At 45.7% G+C, this 17,889-nt stretch overlaps 1 protein-coding gene across 4 annotated transcripts in view; it reads right to left on the bottom strand.

Moving 5' to 3' along the window:
- LOC122550103 (extended synaptotagmin-2-A) overlaps positions 1–17,889 on the bottom strand; it is a 225,403-nt gene that overhangs the window by 6,271 nt on the left and 201,243 nt on the right. For all 4 annotated transcript variants that reach the window (XM_043690689.2, XM_043690690.2, XM_043690691.2 and 1 more), the window contains 6 exons: positions 14,984–15,070; positions 13,909–14,058; positions 8,197–8,588; positions 7,149–7,247; positions 6,465–6,596; positions 1,650–1,755 (listed from right to left, as the gene is read on the bottom strand). In XM_043690689.2, coding sequence (XP_043546624.2) covers positions 1,650–1,755; positions 6,465–6,596; positions 7,149–7,247; positions 8,197–8,588; positions 13,909–14,058; positions 14,984–15,070 — 966 coding nt within the window. The remainder of the gene's footprint in view (positions 1–1,649; positions 1,756–6,464; positions 6,597–7,148; positions 7,248–8,196; positions 8,589–13,908; positions 14,059–14,983; positions 15,071–17,889) is intronic.

Here is a 17,889-nt window from a genome sequence, read left to right as displayed (position 1 = left end):
AAGAAAACAAAAAAACCTTTACTGTATAAGGTTAGAAAATAATAATTATAATTTCTACTCTAATGTCCAGAATTAACAGGAGGTAAATATGGGTAACAAATCATGCGGTGTTCAAACAGGTAGCCCTGCACATCAAAAGTCATATCTTTCACAAGAGATTCTATTTCTTCACTTGCGATGGTCTACCCAGGAAACTCCCTCATTCGGTTATGGACTGTCTGAATGATTGCTGTTCTCCTGGTGGTTCAATCCCTTTCCCAAAACTCCACTAGTGTCTAATTACTGGTACTAGTTCAGCTTATAATCAAATAATTTGTAGAACTACTGTTTTTGGCTTTCTCTCAGCTGCCAGACCCAGCACTCTGAGCTGAGCTAACTGACTTCTAAGACTGTATCCTTCTGTTTTGGTCATGTTATAGCCCAGCATCTAAACGCAGGCACGATGCCAGCTCCAGAGCCATGCTGCGGCCAATAACTGCTCACCTCCTAGCTACTTAAGCCCTAGCTCCTCAGTAGAACCGTAAAGCTCATAGACCATTTTGTCCTAACTGTAGTTAACAGTAGAACTTCAGCAAAATGTAATCACTTTTCCTTTCTCTATCACTGACAAATTCACTGCTATTTACTGACTGCTGAACTGATCAGAATGACCTCTTAAAATACTCTGAGTTCCCCCAGTTCCTCAGCAAAATCGAAGTTAGCATCTATTGGAACATTCTGTAGTTATGTTACTAATTCCACAGGCTGATGAAGTACACAGCAGAAATGGATATAAAAAGTTGATTTCATCACGAGTTTGACAGCTCAAGGGCTTTGTTTCACACTCCTTCCACTTTTGTCGTAATTTTTCAATGTGTTGGCTACATTACTGGCCATAAATTATGTATTATATTTGACTTGTCACAGCAACTACATATACATGCCATTTAAACTGGTTCTTCAACTAAATCTCAGCCTACAAATTCTAATGTAGTGTCAGGATACAATCCGATTTGTCACTGTTCATTTGTTAGCTGCAGTGAATGTCTTCACATGGAGAATACCCTACACTGTGTTCTGTGGCATTGTCACCATGATAAATAGGACGGACTGAGAACAAATCAAGCAAATCAAGAACCAAGCACACGTTAGGCACTGTGGGCCCTTAGCAGCAGTGGAGCTGTATGCAGACAACCTCAAGGCCTGGCATACTCCCCACTCCACAATACCATCAAGACTGGTTCAATGGAGAGTGCAGGATCACTTCAGAAGAATGTGTTTGAAGAGTGATTGGACTCAAAACGTTACCTCTGTTTCTCCCTCCACAGATGGGCTGTCAGACCTGAGTTTTTCCAGTATTTTCTGTTTTATTCCCTACTTTAATTGCTCCACCATTGCTGGTTGAGCTGTCAGCTACCCAAGTGTTAAATTCAAGAATCCCTCCTCTAAATTTCGACCTTGTTCTTTTAACAAGACACCAATCAAACTGTACATTTTTGATCAGGGTTGTGGTCATTTTCCCTAATATTTCCCCATGTGGCTCAGTTTCACATTGTATTTGACATTATGCATGTTTGGTGTCTTGGAATGGTTAACTACTACATAAATACAGAGAATGATGAACAGAAGAATTTTATCCGAAGCAAGAGAAATGCAAATGTGATACATGCCTTTCCCAAAAGCCCTTTGTCCCTGGATAAAAAGCCACCACTGTTCTTTACAGCTACATCCAGAGTCCTTTTCTGTACCTCTGCTTGCGATACAATGAACTCAAATCTATGGAAAAAACAAAAAAAAATTAGGCAGCTATGCTTCCATGAAATTGGTTTTTGCAAAACATGCACATCCATATCGACTGGAGGCCACTGATCGGTCATGTGGAGCTCTCGCTAAACAGCGGATCGACTATGACATAGATACCACACTCTTTAGAGTTACTATTTCATTCTATCACATGTGATCAGTAGAAAGAGAGACTGTAATCTTAATAGACAGAAATAGTGAATAAAATATGCTGTATTAATACACACTCCACTTTTATACCATAATCTCAATCCATGAATGAATAAATATTGAGCATCTGATGCTCTCAGCTGCTTCCTTGTAAATATGCAAAAACTTTGGTTTGCGGGGGATAGTCTAGTTTTTCAAAGGGCTGGCTTGGGACCTGGTGAGAGCTGGATGCGAAAACTGCAGGAGCGGTCATCTCAGGATCTCCAGGGCAGTTTGAAAATTTTTAAAAAGTGTTTGAAGCAGAAAGAAAATGGATATTTAGCTCTTCAGAAATTGTTTGGTACAAGGATAATTAAAGTTTATCTGTCTTTACTTTTTTCACCGGTTTCTTCCTACTTACGCTGGTGCAAGTGGTGGACTTTCATTTCTCCTTATTAGCCCCTTTTGGCCTTATCGATGCTGCCGGCTCTTTGAGGAACTATCTGCCTCCCTGCTGAGGCAGCACCAGGCTTACCCAACACAGCTGCCTCTGTCATTGCTGCTCACACTAGACAGACAATTCTCACTTCCTGGAGATGCTTGGCACCTCTAACTGGGTGCTGAGGTTGTCTCCTGATTAATTAGGGCACAAACATTCAAAACCAGGGTTGCAAAAGTGAAATTGAGGTGTGCCACTTAGATCTGGCCACCCTCCTGTCTGAAAGTAGGATTTGAGAGTAGAGGAATTCATTCTACTGCATTTTTATCCTCAAGGCTTTGACTTATCCTTTGGTACAGAACTCAGGTGCCTGCAACCCTTTAGCACCTCACCTTTAACAACTGCAAATCCAGTGGAAGAGCCATCATCACTCAATTTGATCTTGTTCTCACTCATCCAACATTCATGTTACTGCAATAATCCAGCAAGTACCACTAAACTGAAGAACTAGTGGGAATAACGGTCAATATTTTTCTTCCCTGTATTCTCAGCGTAGGCTAATTAAAGCCACTATAAGATTAACTAGCTCTATTGTTAGAATAGATATCCCTCATGATTTTAAAAACCTCTATAAGGTCACCCTTCAGCCTCTGACCAGGGAAAACAGCCCCAGCCTATTCAACCTCTCCCTATAGTACAAACCCTCCAACCCTGGCTGAACCCTTTCAAGTTTCACAACATCCTTCTGAAGTGGGAGATGGCATGGGGCAGGGTGACACTAGGCACACTGACACATAAGATGGCCACTGAGCCATATGTTGGCCACTTGACACAAGATGGCCACCGGACCACAATATGGAGAGAGACAGCACAGTAAACACAGATACTGCCTGGGGCCACCAGAATGCCAACACAATGCACTCACAACCTAGCTAATTAGTTTAAGGCGGGTGGGGGAGAGAATACACATGAGTAGCATACACTGCCCGAAGTGTATGGGTCCAACCAACACCTTTGATAAAAATGCTAACCGTTTGACACGGATTTAATACAAAGTGCTAATAGTCAGGGCTGTAATAATTGTCCTTCTCAGGAAGAGTGATTAGTGCCCATTACTACAGCAACAGACTTCCGCGCAGACATTGAAACTGACAATGTCGACACTGAAACTGCCAAAGACCATGTGGAAATTAACAAAGGCTGCTCTGGAACTGATAATGACTTCATCGAAATTATGACCTGCAATGTTTACAACAAACAATGCTACAGAGACAATAACCTCATCACTGACCTATTATATCGCAAAACTTAGGAAAGTATCTTGACATGTGGTCAGGGCTGAGAGAATAATTGCAGCTGGCCACTGTGCTGTTGGTGTCTTTCTCTCCCTGGAGCTCCAGTATTTCCTTGTGCAATAAACTCTGTCATTGAACCCCGACTCTGACTCAGAGGCTGGTGATTTTCCCCACAACACCTCCATTAGGAAGGAGACCAGAATTGCATGCTATATTCCAAAAGTGGCCTAAACAAAGTCTGATCTCCCAACTCCTGTACTCAATACTCTGGCCAATAAAGGAAAGCATACCAAACACCTTCTTCACTATCATATTCACCTGCGACTCCACTTTCAAGGAGATATTAACTTGCACTCCAAGGTCTCTTTGTTCAGCAACACTCCCTAGGACATTACTATTCAGTGTGCAAGTCCTGCCCTAATTTGCCTTTCCAAAATGTAGCACCTCGCATTTACTTAAATTAAACTCCATCTGCCACTTTTCAGCCCATTGGGCCCACCTGATCAAGGACCCGTTATAATGTGAGGTAACCTTCTTCACTGTCCATTACACCTCCAATTTTGGTGTCATCTGCAAACTTACTAACTATACCTCTTATCCTCATATAGTCTAACTCTCTATAGTCTCCCTTCAGAATCTAATCCTTTTCCCTTCCTATGTCATTGGTTCCAAAGTAGACAATGACCTCTTGCTGGCCCCTCTCCCCCTTTGAGAACATTCTGGACCCTCTCTGAGACATCCTTGATCCTGGCAGCAGGGAGGCAACACACCATTCTGATTTTTTTGCTGCTGGCCACAGAAAAGTCTTTCTGTGCCTCAGACTAGAGAGTCTTCTAAGACAATCGATCTATTGGAACCCGACGTACCCCTCGTTACATTAGAGCCAGTCTCAATACCAGAAACTTGGCTGTTCGTGCTACATTCTCCTGAGAACCCATCACCTCCTACATTTTCCGAAACAGCATACTAAGGGGCGGCACGGTGGCACAGTGGTTAGCACTGCTGCTTCACAGTGCCAGAGACCCAGGTTCAATTCCCGCCTCAGTCTCTGTGGAGTTTGCACATTCTCCCAGTGTCTATGTGGATTTCCTTCAGGTACTCTGTTTTCCTCCCACAGTCCAAAAGTGAGCAGGTTAGGTGAAGTGGCCATGCTAAATTGCCCGTAGTGTTAGGTGAAGGGGTAAATGTAGGGAAATGGATCTGGGTGGGTTGCTTTTCGGAGGGCTGGTGTGGACTTGTTAGGCCAAAGGGCCTGTTTCCACACTGTAAGTAATCTAATCTTGTTTGAAATGCGGATAGCCACAGAAGACTCCTGCACTACCTACCTATCTCTCTTACCTTTCCTGGAGTTAACGCATCTATGTGACTGTATCTGCGACCTTTTTACCTTCATACAACTGCCTTCCACCACACCCCCTTGCTCTTGTAAATTCCTCAGTGCCTCCAACTGTCATTCCAACCGATCCATTTGATCGGATAGGATTCGCAACCTCTGGTGCACTTAAACAAAATTGTAAGACCTGCAGATGCAGAAGGTCTGGAATACAGGCAAGTACTGGAAAAACTCAGCATCTGGTGACAGAAACAGAGTTAGGGCCTGAGCTAGTGCTACATTCTTTGAGTCCAAAATGACTCAATTTTGGAACCTGTCGTTAAAATGGGAATGTATTCAGTCAGGCCGAGGAGGACGGCAATGTATAGAACTGTTCAGGCCTCCTTTCAAGGAAGAAGCAGTGAGCCCTCAGACAGTCCTGTTGGTAGATGGATGTATGCATAGAGGAATTGCACATCTATGATGAAGATACAGCTGCTGGTATCAGGAGGATGGAATTGGTCAAAGTCAGAACAAACTGGTAGTTCCAAAGTTATGTTGGACCAGACTCTGCAAATACTGCAAGATCTGCTGAGCTTCAAAAGCACTTTGTTATTATTTCATGAGATGCACTTATAAATAGTAAGAATTTATCAGATTTATATAACAAAGCTAAACTTCTAAGGAAATAAAAACACTTCCGTGAAATATCCATCCGTACTGCACAAGTGACAATGATCGAGGCAAATGCTTACACCATACTACTCAGCAAATACTCTAATTTGAGAATTGACAGGCTGGGAGTAGGCCTAAAATATGAAATGCTTGATGTTGGGCAAGAATATAAAATTATCATCCTTGCTTTCCAATTGGTCCATGGCCTCATCCCTACACTGTTAATGTCTTCCAGCCCCATAGTCCTTCGAGATTTTTGCACTCCTCCCAATTCTCACCTCTTGTGCACCCCAATTTTAATTGCTCCACCGTATCTTCAATTGTTTCGGCCCTAAATCTGAAACTGGTGTTGGAGGTTGAGACAGCTCATAATATCTGCTTTGTTGCATCTTGCATTTCATTATATACATGTTACAAAGAAGCTCTGCAGACATTCCCAAAACTGCCATCTACAACAGTGCATATAAATGGACCTTCAAAAGGAGAATCTGTGAATATATTTTTGTCAACTTATTCATTCACGCCTTGGTGGAACATGAACCAAAACCAGTGGCAGAGGCAGGGACATCATCACTGTTAATACAAGACGCCTTTCTAGAAGAACATGTTTGGAATCTCACAAAGACAATGGATTTCTACAGGAAGTAACATTCCAAAACTACCAGATATAACCAGCTACTACATTGGTATGTTTCATTACTTTCTAGCAAGTATAATAAATGTTGTAACTGTTATAGTAATAATTTCATTACAAATAGTGAATCTTCAGTTTGATTGATTAATAATTTAAACAGGAATATTTTAAAATAAATGCAAATACTCCTCTACTCACGTTTCATCATAGACTGGATTTAACTGTCTCTTCAGCACAGATGTTTTTCTCCTTCCCGATCTTCTTTTATCAGGCAATAAATACAATCGAACATATGGATCGGAGCCATCTTCAGAAAAAGCTATTAAATTACTGCAGAAGAAAAATTAATGTAAGACATAGTCAATTCAAACTTTGGGTACAAGCACTCAGCAATTTAGAAAGATAGCAATAACAACCACGATCTTCACAATCTGTGAAGACATACAATCTTCTGTTGCTTGGAGTGAGAAGTGATACAAACACAGGGTTCATTATTACCCACAAACTATACAAACCTGCAGATTATCAAGATTGCTCCTTCAGTCAATACATGCCCAGCTTTACCATCCACACAACCTTTGCCAATCAAATATTCCAACCATTTTTTTCCTGAACACCATAAAAGATTGGGTTAGCCAACTCCTTCAGCTTGGTCTATTAAGAATCACATCAAGAATCAGCTGCTTTGTTGACCTCATCTCAGTGAGCAACTACCATAAATCTGACTCAAGAACGTGAAGAATTATTATTCTAACTTCATGTACCAAATTAGAGAAGTCGTTTTCGGAATACTTCCTAGCTATTGTATTTCCTCCTTCACATTACAAACCTTATTCATATTTGTGCAGTCATACCAATTCATTAGACTGTTGCATTACCTACCGGCAAGCATGTACAATGACAATAAGTTTGTTTCTTTGGGAACTGTGTCGAAGAGTTAGCTGAATCTGACCCAATGGTGACTGACCAAGAGTTGTCCCACTGCAACACACAAAAAGTACAAAGATTTACTAATGAGACCAATTCTCATGCAATACTGATGAATCACACCAAATTTAACCCATGCAAAATAAGTGATCAAATCGCAATAGACTGCAGAGCATTCTACATATTTTAAACTAAACAGCTTAATTTTCCAAAAACAAAACCCTTAAACTTCATGAGGGCTTTTGTTTTTTTAAAAAATCTGTTTTTGTCAAATCAAATGTGTTGAATGGAGTAGGTGGCACCCTTTTCTCTGTTCCAAAGTTACGCAAAAGAAAACAGCTCTCTCCCACTGCCAAGGCTGTTTCTTCATAAAGGTACAGTTGCAAGAGTTATGTTCCTAGTTAATGCCCGCTATTGCTGAAGTGGTAGACAAGTGGAGAAGTGGAAAGAGAAAATTCCAGAGTTTAGAGCCTGGACAATTGAAGACACATGGAGTAATTAAAATTGGGAATGCACTAGAGTCCAGAATTAGAAAGACTACAGATCTGTCAAAAGGACTTTGGGACTAGAGGACATAAAGGGGCAAGACTATGGAGGGATTGGAAAATGAGGGTGATAATTTTATATTCAGGACTTGGCTTGACCAGGAACCAACATAGGTCAGTGAGTACAAGGAAGACAGCAACATGAGACTTGTTATGAGTTAAGAGACAGACAGCAAAGTTTTGGTACCAAATTTACAGAGGGTAGAAGGAGGAAGACCAGCCAGGTGGGCCTGACAACTAAAGGTAATATGAATAACTTTCAGCAGCAGATGAGACAGAATGAAAAGTAAATTTTTGTCTTGTTCAAAGAGAGAAGTAAAGAAAACTTCTGTGTAAGACAAAATATTTTTCAGCAAAAAAAAAATCAAATGATTTTACATTCCCATTCCTTAAGATCAGTTTTAAGTTATGAAACAACTCCTCCCGGCCAACCAGTGTAAAAGGCAGTGGGACTGTACTTTTGGAGTTGACGCAGTCTCTGGTGTAACTCCTGCGTGGCAAAGGGTAAAGATACATCAGAGGCAATACTTGGAGTTGGTTCTTTAGCAGAAAGATGAGATGGAGAGCCTGTTTGGCTGGAGCTAGCATTAGCTGACGCAGTTTGTTGAAGATTGGCAGGCCTCTGTGGGCTGAGGGAAGCAGTGCTGTAGTTCTCCAGCCTGTCCATCTTCTCAGGCTTTTTGATGCTGTCAACAGCAGGAGCAGTGGGGGAGGGCTTGCTTGACTCTGAGGGCGGGACCAGTGGCACTTTGGATGCTGGCTTCCGGTTATCTTTGCTATGTGATGGTTGCTTCTTTAACTGAGCTGATGAACCATTTGGAGTCTTGTCTCGTTTTTCAAGACCAAGGATCTGTAAAGAGGAGAAAGAGAGTGAAAATAACTCCAAGCTTTATGAAGTAACACAAGAATATGGTGCTGAAATGTAAAGATAGAAAATGATTTTTTTTAAGTTAGTGGCAGATGAAGAAAGCCGAAGTCCATTTTAATTAATATTTAGTCCTATTTAACACACGTTAGACCTCTACGATCCTGCATAAAGGATTGCAGACAAACAAGAGATACCAATCTTCATTTTCCTCTTTGAGTATTCTCAAGGAAAGCAAGTGACCATTTTAAACTTTGGTTGTTTTGTTTTCGTCATAATAATATTTTTAAAGGAAATGTTGGGTAGTCTTTAACAGGAGACTGGGTTTCCCGTTACCCCTTACCTATTGCATTAATTGGTTGAAAAGGAGCTCTATACCCCTTAGGTAGGCAGAGGTCTGGCCTCAGAGACCTGCCAGTCAAACTGACAGCAATATTCACTGTAGGTACTAGAAGTGGTGTCCACAACCTTGGAATATTGCGTGCAGTTCTGGTTTCCTTCCTATCAGAAGGATGTTGTGAAACTTGAAAGGGTTCAGAAAAGATTTACAAGGATGTTGCCAGGTTTGGAGGATTTGAGCTATAGGGAGAGGCTGAACAGGCTGGGGCTGTTTTCCCTGGAGCGTCTGACCTTATAGAGGTTGACACAATTATGATGGGCGTGGTTAGGGTATATAGACAAAGTCTTTTCCCTGGGGTTGGGAAATCCAGAACAGGTTTAGGGTGAGAGGGGAAAAGATATAAAAGAGACCTAAGGGGCAACATTTTCACACAGAGGGTGGTACGGGAATGGAATGAGCTGCCAGAGGAAGTGGTGGAGGCTGGTACAATTCCAACATTTAAGAGGCATTTGGATGGGTATATGAATAGGAAGGGTTTGGAGGAATACGGGCCAGGTGCTGGCAGGTGGGACTAGATTGGGTTGGGATATCTGGTGGGCATGGACAGGCTGGACCGAAGGGTCTGTTTCCATGCTATACATCTCTATGACTCTAAGAAAGTGAGACCTAGGAGAGACTTGAGCAGATAGAACAGGAGCCTTAACAGGGAGGTCAGTGTTTAGATGGAGAGGAATTTGTTAAGTGCGTACAAGACAATTTTCTGATTCAGTGTGTGGATAAACCCGCTACATCAGATTACAACAGGAACTTGACCAGATGGGCCAATGGGCTGAGAAGTGGTAGATGGAGTTTAACTCATATAAATGCGAGGTGCTGCATTTTGGGAAAGCAAATCTTAGCAGGGCTTATACACTTTATGGTAAGGTCCTAGGGAGTGTTGCTGAACAAAGAGACCTTGGAGTGCAGGTTCATAGCTCCTTAAAAGTGGAGTTGCAGGTAGATAAGAATAGTGAAGGTAGCGTTTGGTATTCTTTCTTTTATTGGTCAGAGTATGGAGTACAGAAGTTGGGAGGTCATGTTGTGGCTTTACAGGACATTTGTTAGGCCACTGTTGGAATATTGCGTGCAGTTCTGGTCTCCTTCCTATTGGAAAGATGCTGTGAAACTTGAAAGGGTTCAGAAAAGATTTACAAGGATGTTGCCAGGGTTGGAGGATTTGAACTACAGGGAGAGGCTGAACAGGCTGGGGCTGTTTTCCCTGGAACGTTGGTGGCTGAGGGGTTCACCTTTTAGAGGTTTACAAAATTTTGAGGCGCATGGACAGGGTAAATAGACAAAGTCTTTCCCTGGGGTCGGGGAGTCCAGAACTAGAAGTTTAGAGTGAGAGGGGAAAGATATAAAAGAGGCCTACGGGGCAACTTTTTCACAGAGGATGGTACAGGTATGGAAAGAGCTGCCTGAGGAAGTGGTGGAGGCTGATACAATTGCAACATTTAAGAGGCATTTGGATGGGTATATGAATAGGAAGGGTTTGGAGGGATATGGGCCAGGTGCTGGCAGGTGAGACTAGATTGGGTTGGGATATCTGGTGGGCATGGACAGGCTGGACCGAAGGGTCTGTTTTCATGCTGTACATCTCTATGACTCTAAGAAAGTGAGACCTAGGAGAGACTTGAGCAGCTAGAACTGGAGCCTTAACAGGGAGGTCAGTAGAGAAGGAAAACATTCCAGCAGGGAGGTGGGAAGGGAGAACACGATTTAGGAAAACGGCCTTTGAGAAAGGCTGTCAGGGCTCCTATTTTCACAGCTAGCTGTTATGGTCATTGGTGTAATACCCAACAGAAACAGTAGTGTTAAGTTTTGACTGCAAAGTGAGATTTGTTAAAACTCCTTAAAAGATGTCAATATATGGCTGTCGAGTTGTTTATGCTACTTGTACTTAGAAAGAAACATATCTAGGCCACATCTTTCAAGGGTGGATACTTGTTAAAGTTAACAATTTTAGATACAAACAGCCAGCTGTAACACTGTAATAAAGACAAAAATTATAGACAGGGTTCTGAAGAAGGGTTATTAGGCTTGAAACATTAGCTTTATTTTGTCTCCACAGATGCTGCGAGACCTGCTGGGTTTCTCCAACAATTTCGATTTTTGTGTTTCAACTGAAACTCCATGTTGGAATAAAGGTCATACAAATTGTGATCTGCTGTGGAGTTCATGGATTGAAATAGCTTGAAATGGCTTGAAATGATGGAAACGAGGAGACATTTCTTCAGCCAGAGAGTGGTGGGACTGTGGAATTCACTGCCTTGGAGCGCAGTGAAGGCTGGGATGTTAAATGTCTTCAAGACAGAGATTGATACATTCTTAATCTCGCAAAGAATTAAGGGACATGGGGAGAGGGTGGGTAAGTGGCGTTGAAGTGCCCCATCAGCCATGACTGAATGGTGGAGTGGACTCGATGGGCCGAATGGCCTTACTTCCACTCCTATTTCTTATGGTCTTATGATTTTAACAGAAGGGAAGGATTCTTAGACATAATTTGTTTGGAAAAGAAGACAGAAGATTGCCCATGGCGGACTGAACATAGCAAAAGACAAGCAAGTGGGGACTGATGAGTCAGTGTTCCAGAGTGCAAGGACCACATAATGATGCCTTTGTGAAATATTACAACTTTGTACTTATTGCATCTAACTTAATAAATTCTGGAACGTTTAAGCCAATGTACTCATACCTACTTTGATCAGTAGATAATACGAACTGAGTCCAAAATTGATTTAAAGTTTAATGTTGAATATAAAACACAAACATCCACACTTATAAAGCAGCCATTTTCCTTTTCTCACCAGAGGCCTGAACAGGGTGGCCTGTCAGTTACCTCCAATCATGACCTTCTCTGACCAGCCTCAAAATTGTGTCAGTAATTGGCCACTTAAGGGCATCAAATAGGGTGAGAATAACATCCACTGTAAAACCAAGAGCAGGGTAGGAGCTGACAGCAGGAAGGCCACTCAAGCAATTTAACACTCCCCCTGCAACCATGCCAGTGGGGACTATTAAATATGTTAATCTGAGATTGTCTGAGAATTAAGGCAGTGGATCTTCATACTTTCTCCCACAAACAGCAGAGGACACTGGATCAGCTGTTAAATATGAGATCGATAAATTTTTGTTAAGCATAAGTGTGAAGGCTTTGAACCAAAGGCATGTTTAGATGGAGTTAAACCACATGATCTTGTCAATGGTGGAACATTCTCAAGGGACTGAATAGTCTACTCCTAGCCCTATACTCCTAATTCTTGCTGATTTATGCAGTACTTCATTCCAGTACTTGTCATCAACTGGGGGGAAAACAAAAGCCTGACAAGAAAATTTAGATGTAAACTGCCTTAAAAATCCACTATTTGCCACCAAGTAGTATATGTTAATTATTGAGTCATAGTCATACAGCATGGGAACAGAATCTGGGGTCAACTCGATTGTTTGCAGTTATATGTTTAATTTGAACTGCGGTTTCATTGTTAGATCTTTAGCTTTGAACAAATGTTTAAGAGGCAGGTTAAATGGCAAGAAACCAGAGATGGATCTCGCTAGACGAGAGGAAGCAAACATTTTTTTTATTCATTTATAGGATGTAGTGTTGCTGGCTGGCCACCATTTATTGCCTGTCCCTAGTCAGTCAATGTCCAAAGCACCAAGCAAACAGAAAATCAAAGAAATAAAACTATACCATGGTTACATTTTTGAGATTAGCTTTAGTATTGCTATTAACACAAAGTTAACTTTTCTTGAGAACATTCCAAAGGAGATAAATTGCAACAAGTATAACTGCTTGACTGCAACACCTTACACAAGCTCCTACAAACACAAAAGTCTACATGCATGGATACTACCATTCAAATAGATAAAACACGCAGAAGCTGAAGTTCACATTCTTGGAGTAACAATAGCCTGTATCGCTCATTTCATTTGATTTATCATCTAGCTGAAGAATAATTTTAGCCCAGCCAAAAATAATGGAGATAAAGCAAATGGGACATGACACAGATATTAATGTATGGATAGAAATTGTGCTTTCCCAAAACTTGAGTGTTACTAGCACACATGCAGTGACAGCTTTCCTACATTTAACACAGTGCACACATTTTTAAATGGTATTTATGGAATTCTGAGATTCCCTGAAGTTGCACTTCAGCAACAGCTGATTATTTCACTCCCACCTCCTGGCTGCACTGCAGAACCACCTCCTCAAAGTAATATGGACTATGACCTACTATGGCAGAAATGTTTTTCATGGATGACAACATACATTACTTACTTTAAAAATCACATTCAGACCTTTCACAAAGATCAAAAATGAACTATTATCAAGTTGCAATCTGAAGATTAGATTTTAGATCGAATGGTGACACTGATGCATCCATTTTGTTTTCCTCAAGTGTAAGGCAAGTCAACATCCCTACTTGGGACATAATTTGGGTAAATGAGTCACCTTAGTCACCCACAATCTATACCTTATAGGGCCTTTTATTAAGTTAAAATCAGTAGCGAAAACTGGAGGATTCAACTGAATATTTGATATTTTATTACCGTGTACTGGACAAGAAGACAATATTCCTAATAACTAAAGCTATTAGCTCATGATTTGATCTTCCTGCAGTCCAGCAAGTAGGTATAAGGAGAAGAGACTTCAAAATCAACAGACTGGCTGAAAATCAGAAGGAAGGGCGGACATCAAAATATTTCAGCATTGCCAAATTAACTCGTTTGTTCAAGGAATCAACACAAGCAGGGATCTTCTTATGTCAGCCAAGTTTTGTAGTTAAATAACAGAAACATGCCTGTTCCAGGTAAGCAATTTCATTTTAGTTGGCACTGACCACTATTTTTAAATACTATCCTAAATTGGAGAAAATGGCAGGTGGCTTTTTTTTCAAGAGACACAAAGACATTGTTCACACATACTCGAAGCATGATCTTCATCTTGAGAGTGCTGCTAGGACCTGAATTGTTTAACTGGAATCGTTGGTCCATTGTTAGGTCTTCAGCCTCCAGCAATTTTTTAAGAGGTAGGTTAAATGAACCTAGCGAGCACTGGTGATGGTCATCCTTAGCCTGGAGAAAACAAACAACACAATAGTGAATTTTCAAAGCATCAACCAGCAGACCATTTAATAGAAAGGACAAAACTATACCATGATTTTTATTGGAGGCTGGAGGCCAACACCGCAAATGAATCCCACCAGAATCCCACACTACCAGAGTGGTTGTTGCCTCTCAAAAATTCAGAGAGACCCCTGGAGAGATGGTGAGACTGGGATCAGCTTCTTGGTGCTGAGTTCCACAGTCAGGGCTTGCATGTCGTGCCCCCTGCATAGCAAGATCCTGCCCACCAGAGGCTGAATACCAGCGTGAGGCCCTCAAGTTGGCATTAATTGCCCACTTAAGGGAGAACTGTCCACGAGCCTTCCTGTCTTGATCAGGAAAACCTGGTGCAAGCTTAATCCCACATCGTCTTGCTTAATCATCCCACCAATGAATTCACCTCCAGGAAGAAGGTGGGTATCATTAAAGTCTCTCCTGCAAAACAATTTCGAGTCTTCTTTCAGGGACAGTGTACTGATATCTCCAAATACTAGCCAGAATTATCAAATATCATTTGTCAAAGTAGTAGTCATTCATTTGGGTATAAAAGTTTCTTATTCTGATGCTTCGCATTAAAACAAACCCCATTTCCCATGCTTTAATTTGTTTACAAGTCAGCTCATTGTCTTTGATCATATATATTAGTATTAACGCATCCAATTCAAAATTCTGATTTAAATTATCTCATGAATTTGATTCAAACAGCAACTTGATGTTTGATAAAATCATATTAGTTTTTCTACGTTTCAACTTGAATGAGTAAGCTACATAAATCTAGAAAGTTGCGCCTTTGGTTTCTGCTGCAAACTTCAACCGAAGTGCTCAATGAATTGGTCCCAATAACTGACTAGCATAAAAGGTAATACAATACAATAAAGCCTTTTAAACACCTTACCTCAATATCCAGGTCCACAGTCAATGGATTATGAATACGGAAAATAAACGATTCTTCCCAGACAGGCTCAGTGGTCCGATATCGGATCTGCGCAAGGTGACAGCCAAGAAAATGTGATAAACAAGCCAGCATTCTACTGATGGAAAACAATTTTTTTAATAGTCTGCTATTAAAAACAATGTGAACCAATTCTATAAAACAAAACTGGGCATAGGTCACCTTAAAACAGCAACAAATTATAGGATGCTGTTATCAATGAACTCAGACCTTTTATAAAAATAAGGATTAAGATTTAGTTAGAGCATGTCTTTTTTTGAGGTATTCATGACTTTATGTTATATAGAAGTGAACATAATCTGTTTGTGTCTTGTGTGATGATACTGTGTTCTGTCCTTTTTCTCTTGCAGAGGGGTGTTGTCACAGTGGTGGCAAATATCTTCTTCAAACAGGCAGCGGGAGAGAGCGAGAGAGAGAGAGCGCGCGCGCGAGAGAGAGAGAGCGAGAGCGAGAGCGAAAGAGAGAGCCTGCGCGGGGGAGAGAGAGAGCGCGCGAGAGAGAGAGAGAGAGCGAGAGCGAGAGAGCGAGAGAGCGAGCGAGAGAGCGAGAGAGAGAGAGAGAGCGCGCGCGCTCTCTCTCTCTCCCCCGCGCGCGCGCTCTCGCTCTCTCCCCCGCGCGCGCGCTCTCGCTCTCTCCCCCTCGCCCGCTCTCGCTCTCTCCCCCTCTCCCCCGCGCGCGCGCTCTCGCTCTCTCCCCCTCTCCCCCGCGCCCGCGCTCTCTCCCCCGCGCGCGCGCTCTCGCTCTCTCCCCCGCGCGCGCGCTCTCGCTCTCTCCCCCGCGCCCGCTCTCGCTCTCTCCCCCGCGCCCGCTCTCGCTCTCTCCCCCGCGCGCGCGCTCTCTCTCTCCCCCGCGCGAGCGCTCTCTCTCTCCCCCGCGCGCGCGCTCTCTCTCTCTCCCCCGCGCGCGCGCTCTCTCTCTCTCTCTCCCCCGCGCGCGCGCTCTCTCTCTCTCTCCCCCGCGCGCGCGCTCTCTCTCTCTCTCCCCCGCGCGCGCGCTCTCTCTCTCTCCCCCCCGCGCGCGCGCTCTCTCTCTCTCTCCCCCGCGCGCGCTCTCTCTCTCTCCCCCGCGCGTGCGCTCTCTCTCTCTCCCCCGCGCGCCCGCTCTCGCTCTCTCCCCCGCGCCCGCTCTCGCTCTCTCCCCCGCGCCCGCTCTCGCTCTCTCCCCCGCGCCCGCTCTCGCTCTCTCCCCCGCGCCCGCTCTCGCTCTCTCCCCCGCGCCCGCTCTCGCTCTCTCCCCCGCGCGCGCTCTCGCTCTCTCCCCCGCGCGCGCTCTCTCTCTCTCCCGCGCGCGCGCGCTCTCTCTCTCTCCCCCGCGCGCGCTCTCTCTCTCTCTCTCTCTCCCCCGCGCGCGCGCTCTCTCTCTCCCCCGCGCGCGCTCTCGCTCTCTCCCCCGCGCGCGCTCTCTCTCTCCCCCGCGCGCGCGCTCTCTCTCTCCCGCGCGCGCGCGCTCTCTCTCTCCCCCGCGCGCGCTCTCTCTCTCTCTCTCTCTCTCCTCCCCCGCGCGCGCGCTCTCTCTCTCCCCCGCGCGCGCTCTCTCTCTCGCCCGCGCCCGCTCTCTCTCTCTCCCCCGCGCGCGCGCTCTCTCTCTCCTCCCCCGCGCCCGCTCTCGCTCTCTCCCCCGCGCCCGCTCTCGCTCTCTCCCCCGCGCCCGCTCTCAGCTCTCTCCCCCGCGCGCGCGCGCTCTCTCTCTCGCTCTCTCCCCCGCGCGCGCGCGCTCTCTCTCTCTCTCTCTCCCCCGCGCGCGCGCGCTCTCTCTCTCTCTCTCCCCCGCGCGCGCTCTCTCTCTCTCCCCCGCGCGCGCTCTCCTCTCTCCCGCCCGCGCGCGCTCTCTCTCTCTCCCCCGCGCGCGCTCTCTCTTCTCTCTCTCTCCCCCGCGCGCGCGCTCTCTCTCTCTCCCCCGCGCGCGCTCTCTCTCTCTCCCCCCGCGCGCGCTCTCTCTCTCTCCCCCGCGCGCGCTCTCTCTCTCTCCCCGCGCGCGCGCTCTCTCTCTCCCCCCGCGCGCGCTCTCTCTCTCCCGCGCGCGCTCTCTCTCTCTCCCCCGCGCGCGCTCTCTCTCTCCCCCGCGCGCGCTCTCTCTCTCTCCCCCGCGCGCGCTCTCTCTCTCCCCCGCGCGCGCGCTCTCTCTCTCCCCCGCGCCCGCTCTCTCTCTCTCTCCCCCGCGCCCTCTCTCTCTCCCCCGCGCCCGCTCTCTCTCTCTCCCCCGCGCGCGCTCTCTCTGTCCCCGCGCGCGCTCTCTCTCGTCCCCCGCGCGCGCGCTCTCTCTCTCCCCCGCGCTCTCTCTCTCCCCTCCCCCGCGCGCGCTCTCTCTCTCCCCCGCGCGCGCTCTCTCTCTCTCCCCGCGGGCGCGCTCTCTCTCTCTCTCCCCCGCTCTCTCTCTCTCCCCGCGCGCGCTCTCTCTCTCTCCCCAGCGCGCGCGCTCTCTCTCTCGCCGCTCTCTCTCCCCCGCGCGCGCGCTCTCTCTCTCTCCCCCGCGCGCTCGCTCCTCGCTCTCTCTCCCCCGGCGCGCTCTCTCCCCGCGCGCGCGCTCTCTCTCTCCCCCGCGCGCGCTCTCTCTTCTCCGGTCTCTCTCTCCCCCGCGCGCGCTCTCTCTCTCTCCCTCTCCCCCGCGCGCGCTCTCTCTCTCTCCCTCTCCCCCGCGCGCGCTCTCTCTCTCCCTCTCCCCCGCGCGCGCTCTCTCTCTCTCCCTCTCCCCCGCGCGCGCTCTCTCTCTCTCCCCCGCACGCGCTCTCTCTCTCCCCCGCACGCGCTCTCTCTCTCTCCCCCGCGCGCGCTCTCTCTCTCTCTCTCCCCCGCGCGCGCGCTCTCTCTCTCTCTCCCCCCGCGCGCGCGCTCTCTCTCTCTCCCCCGCGC

Source organism: Chiloscyllium plagiosum, unplaced genomic scaffold (assembly GCF_037043375.1).
Source record: "Chiloscyllium plagiosum isolate Xiang-an unplaced genomic scaffold, Cpla_swu_hap1 HiC_scaffold_5, whole genome shotgun sequence".
In the NCBI taxonomy this organism is placed as follows: Eukaryota; Metazoa; Chordata; class Chondrichthyes; order Orectolobiformes; family Hemiscylliidae; genus Chiloscyllium; species Chiloscyllium plagiosum.
Note: the sequence above shows the minus strand (reverse complement) of the source record. Positions and strands in the feature narration are given on the sequence as shown.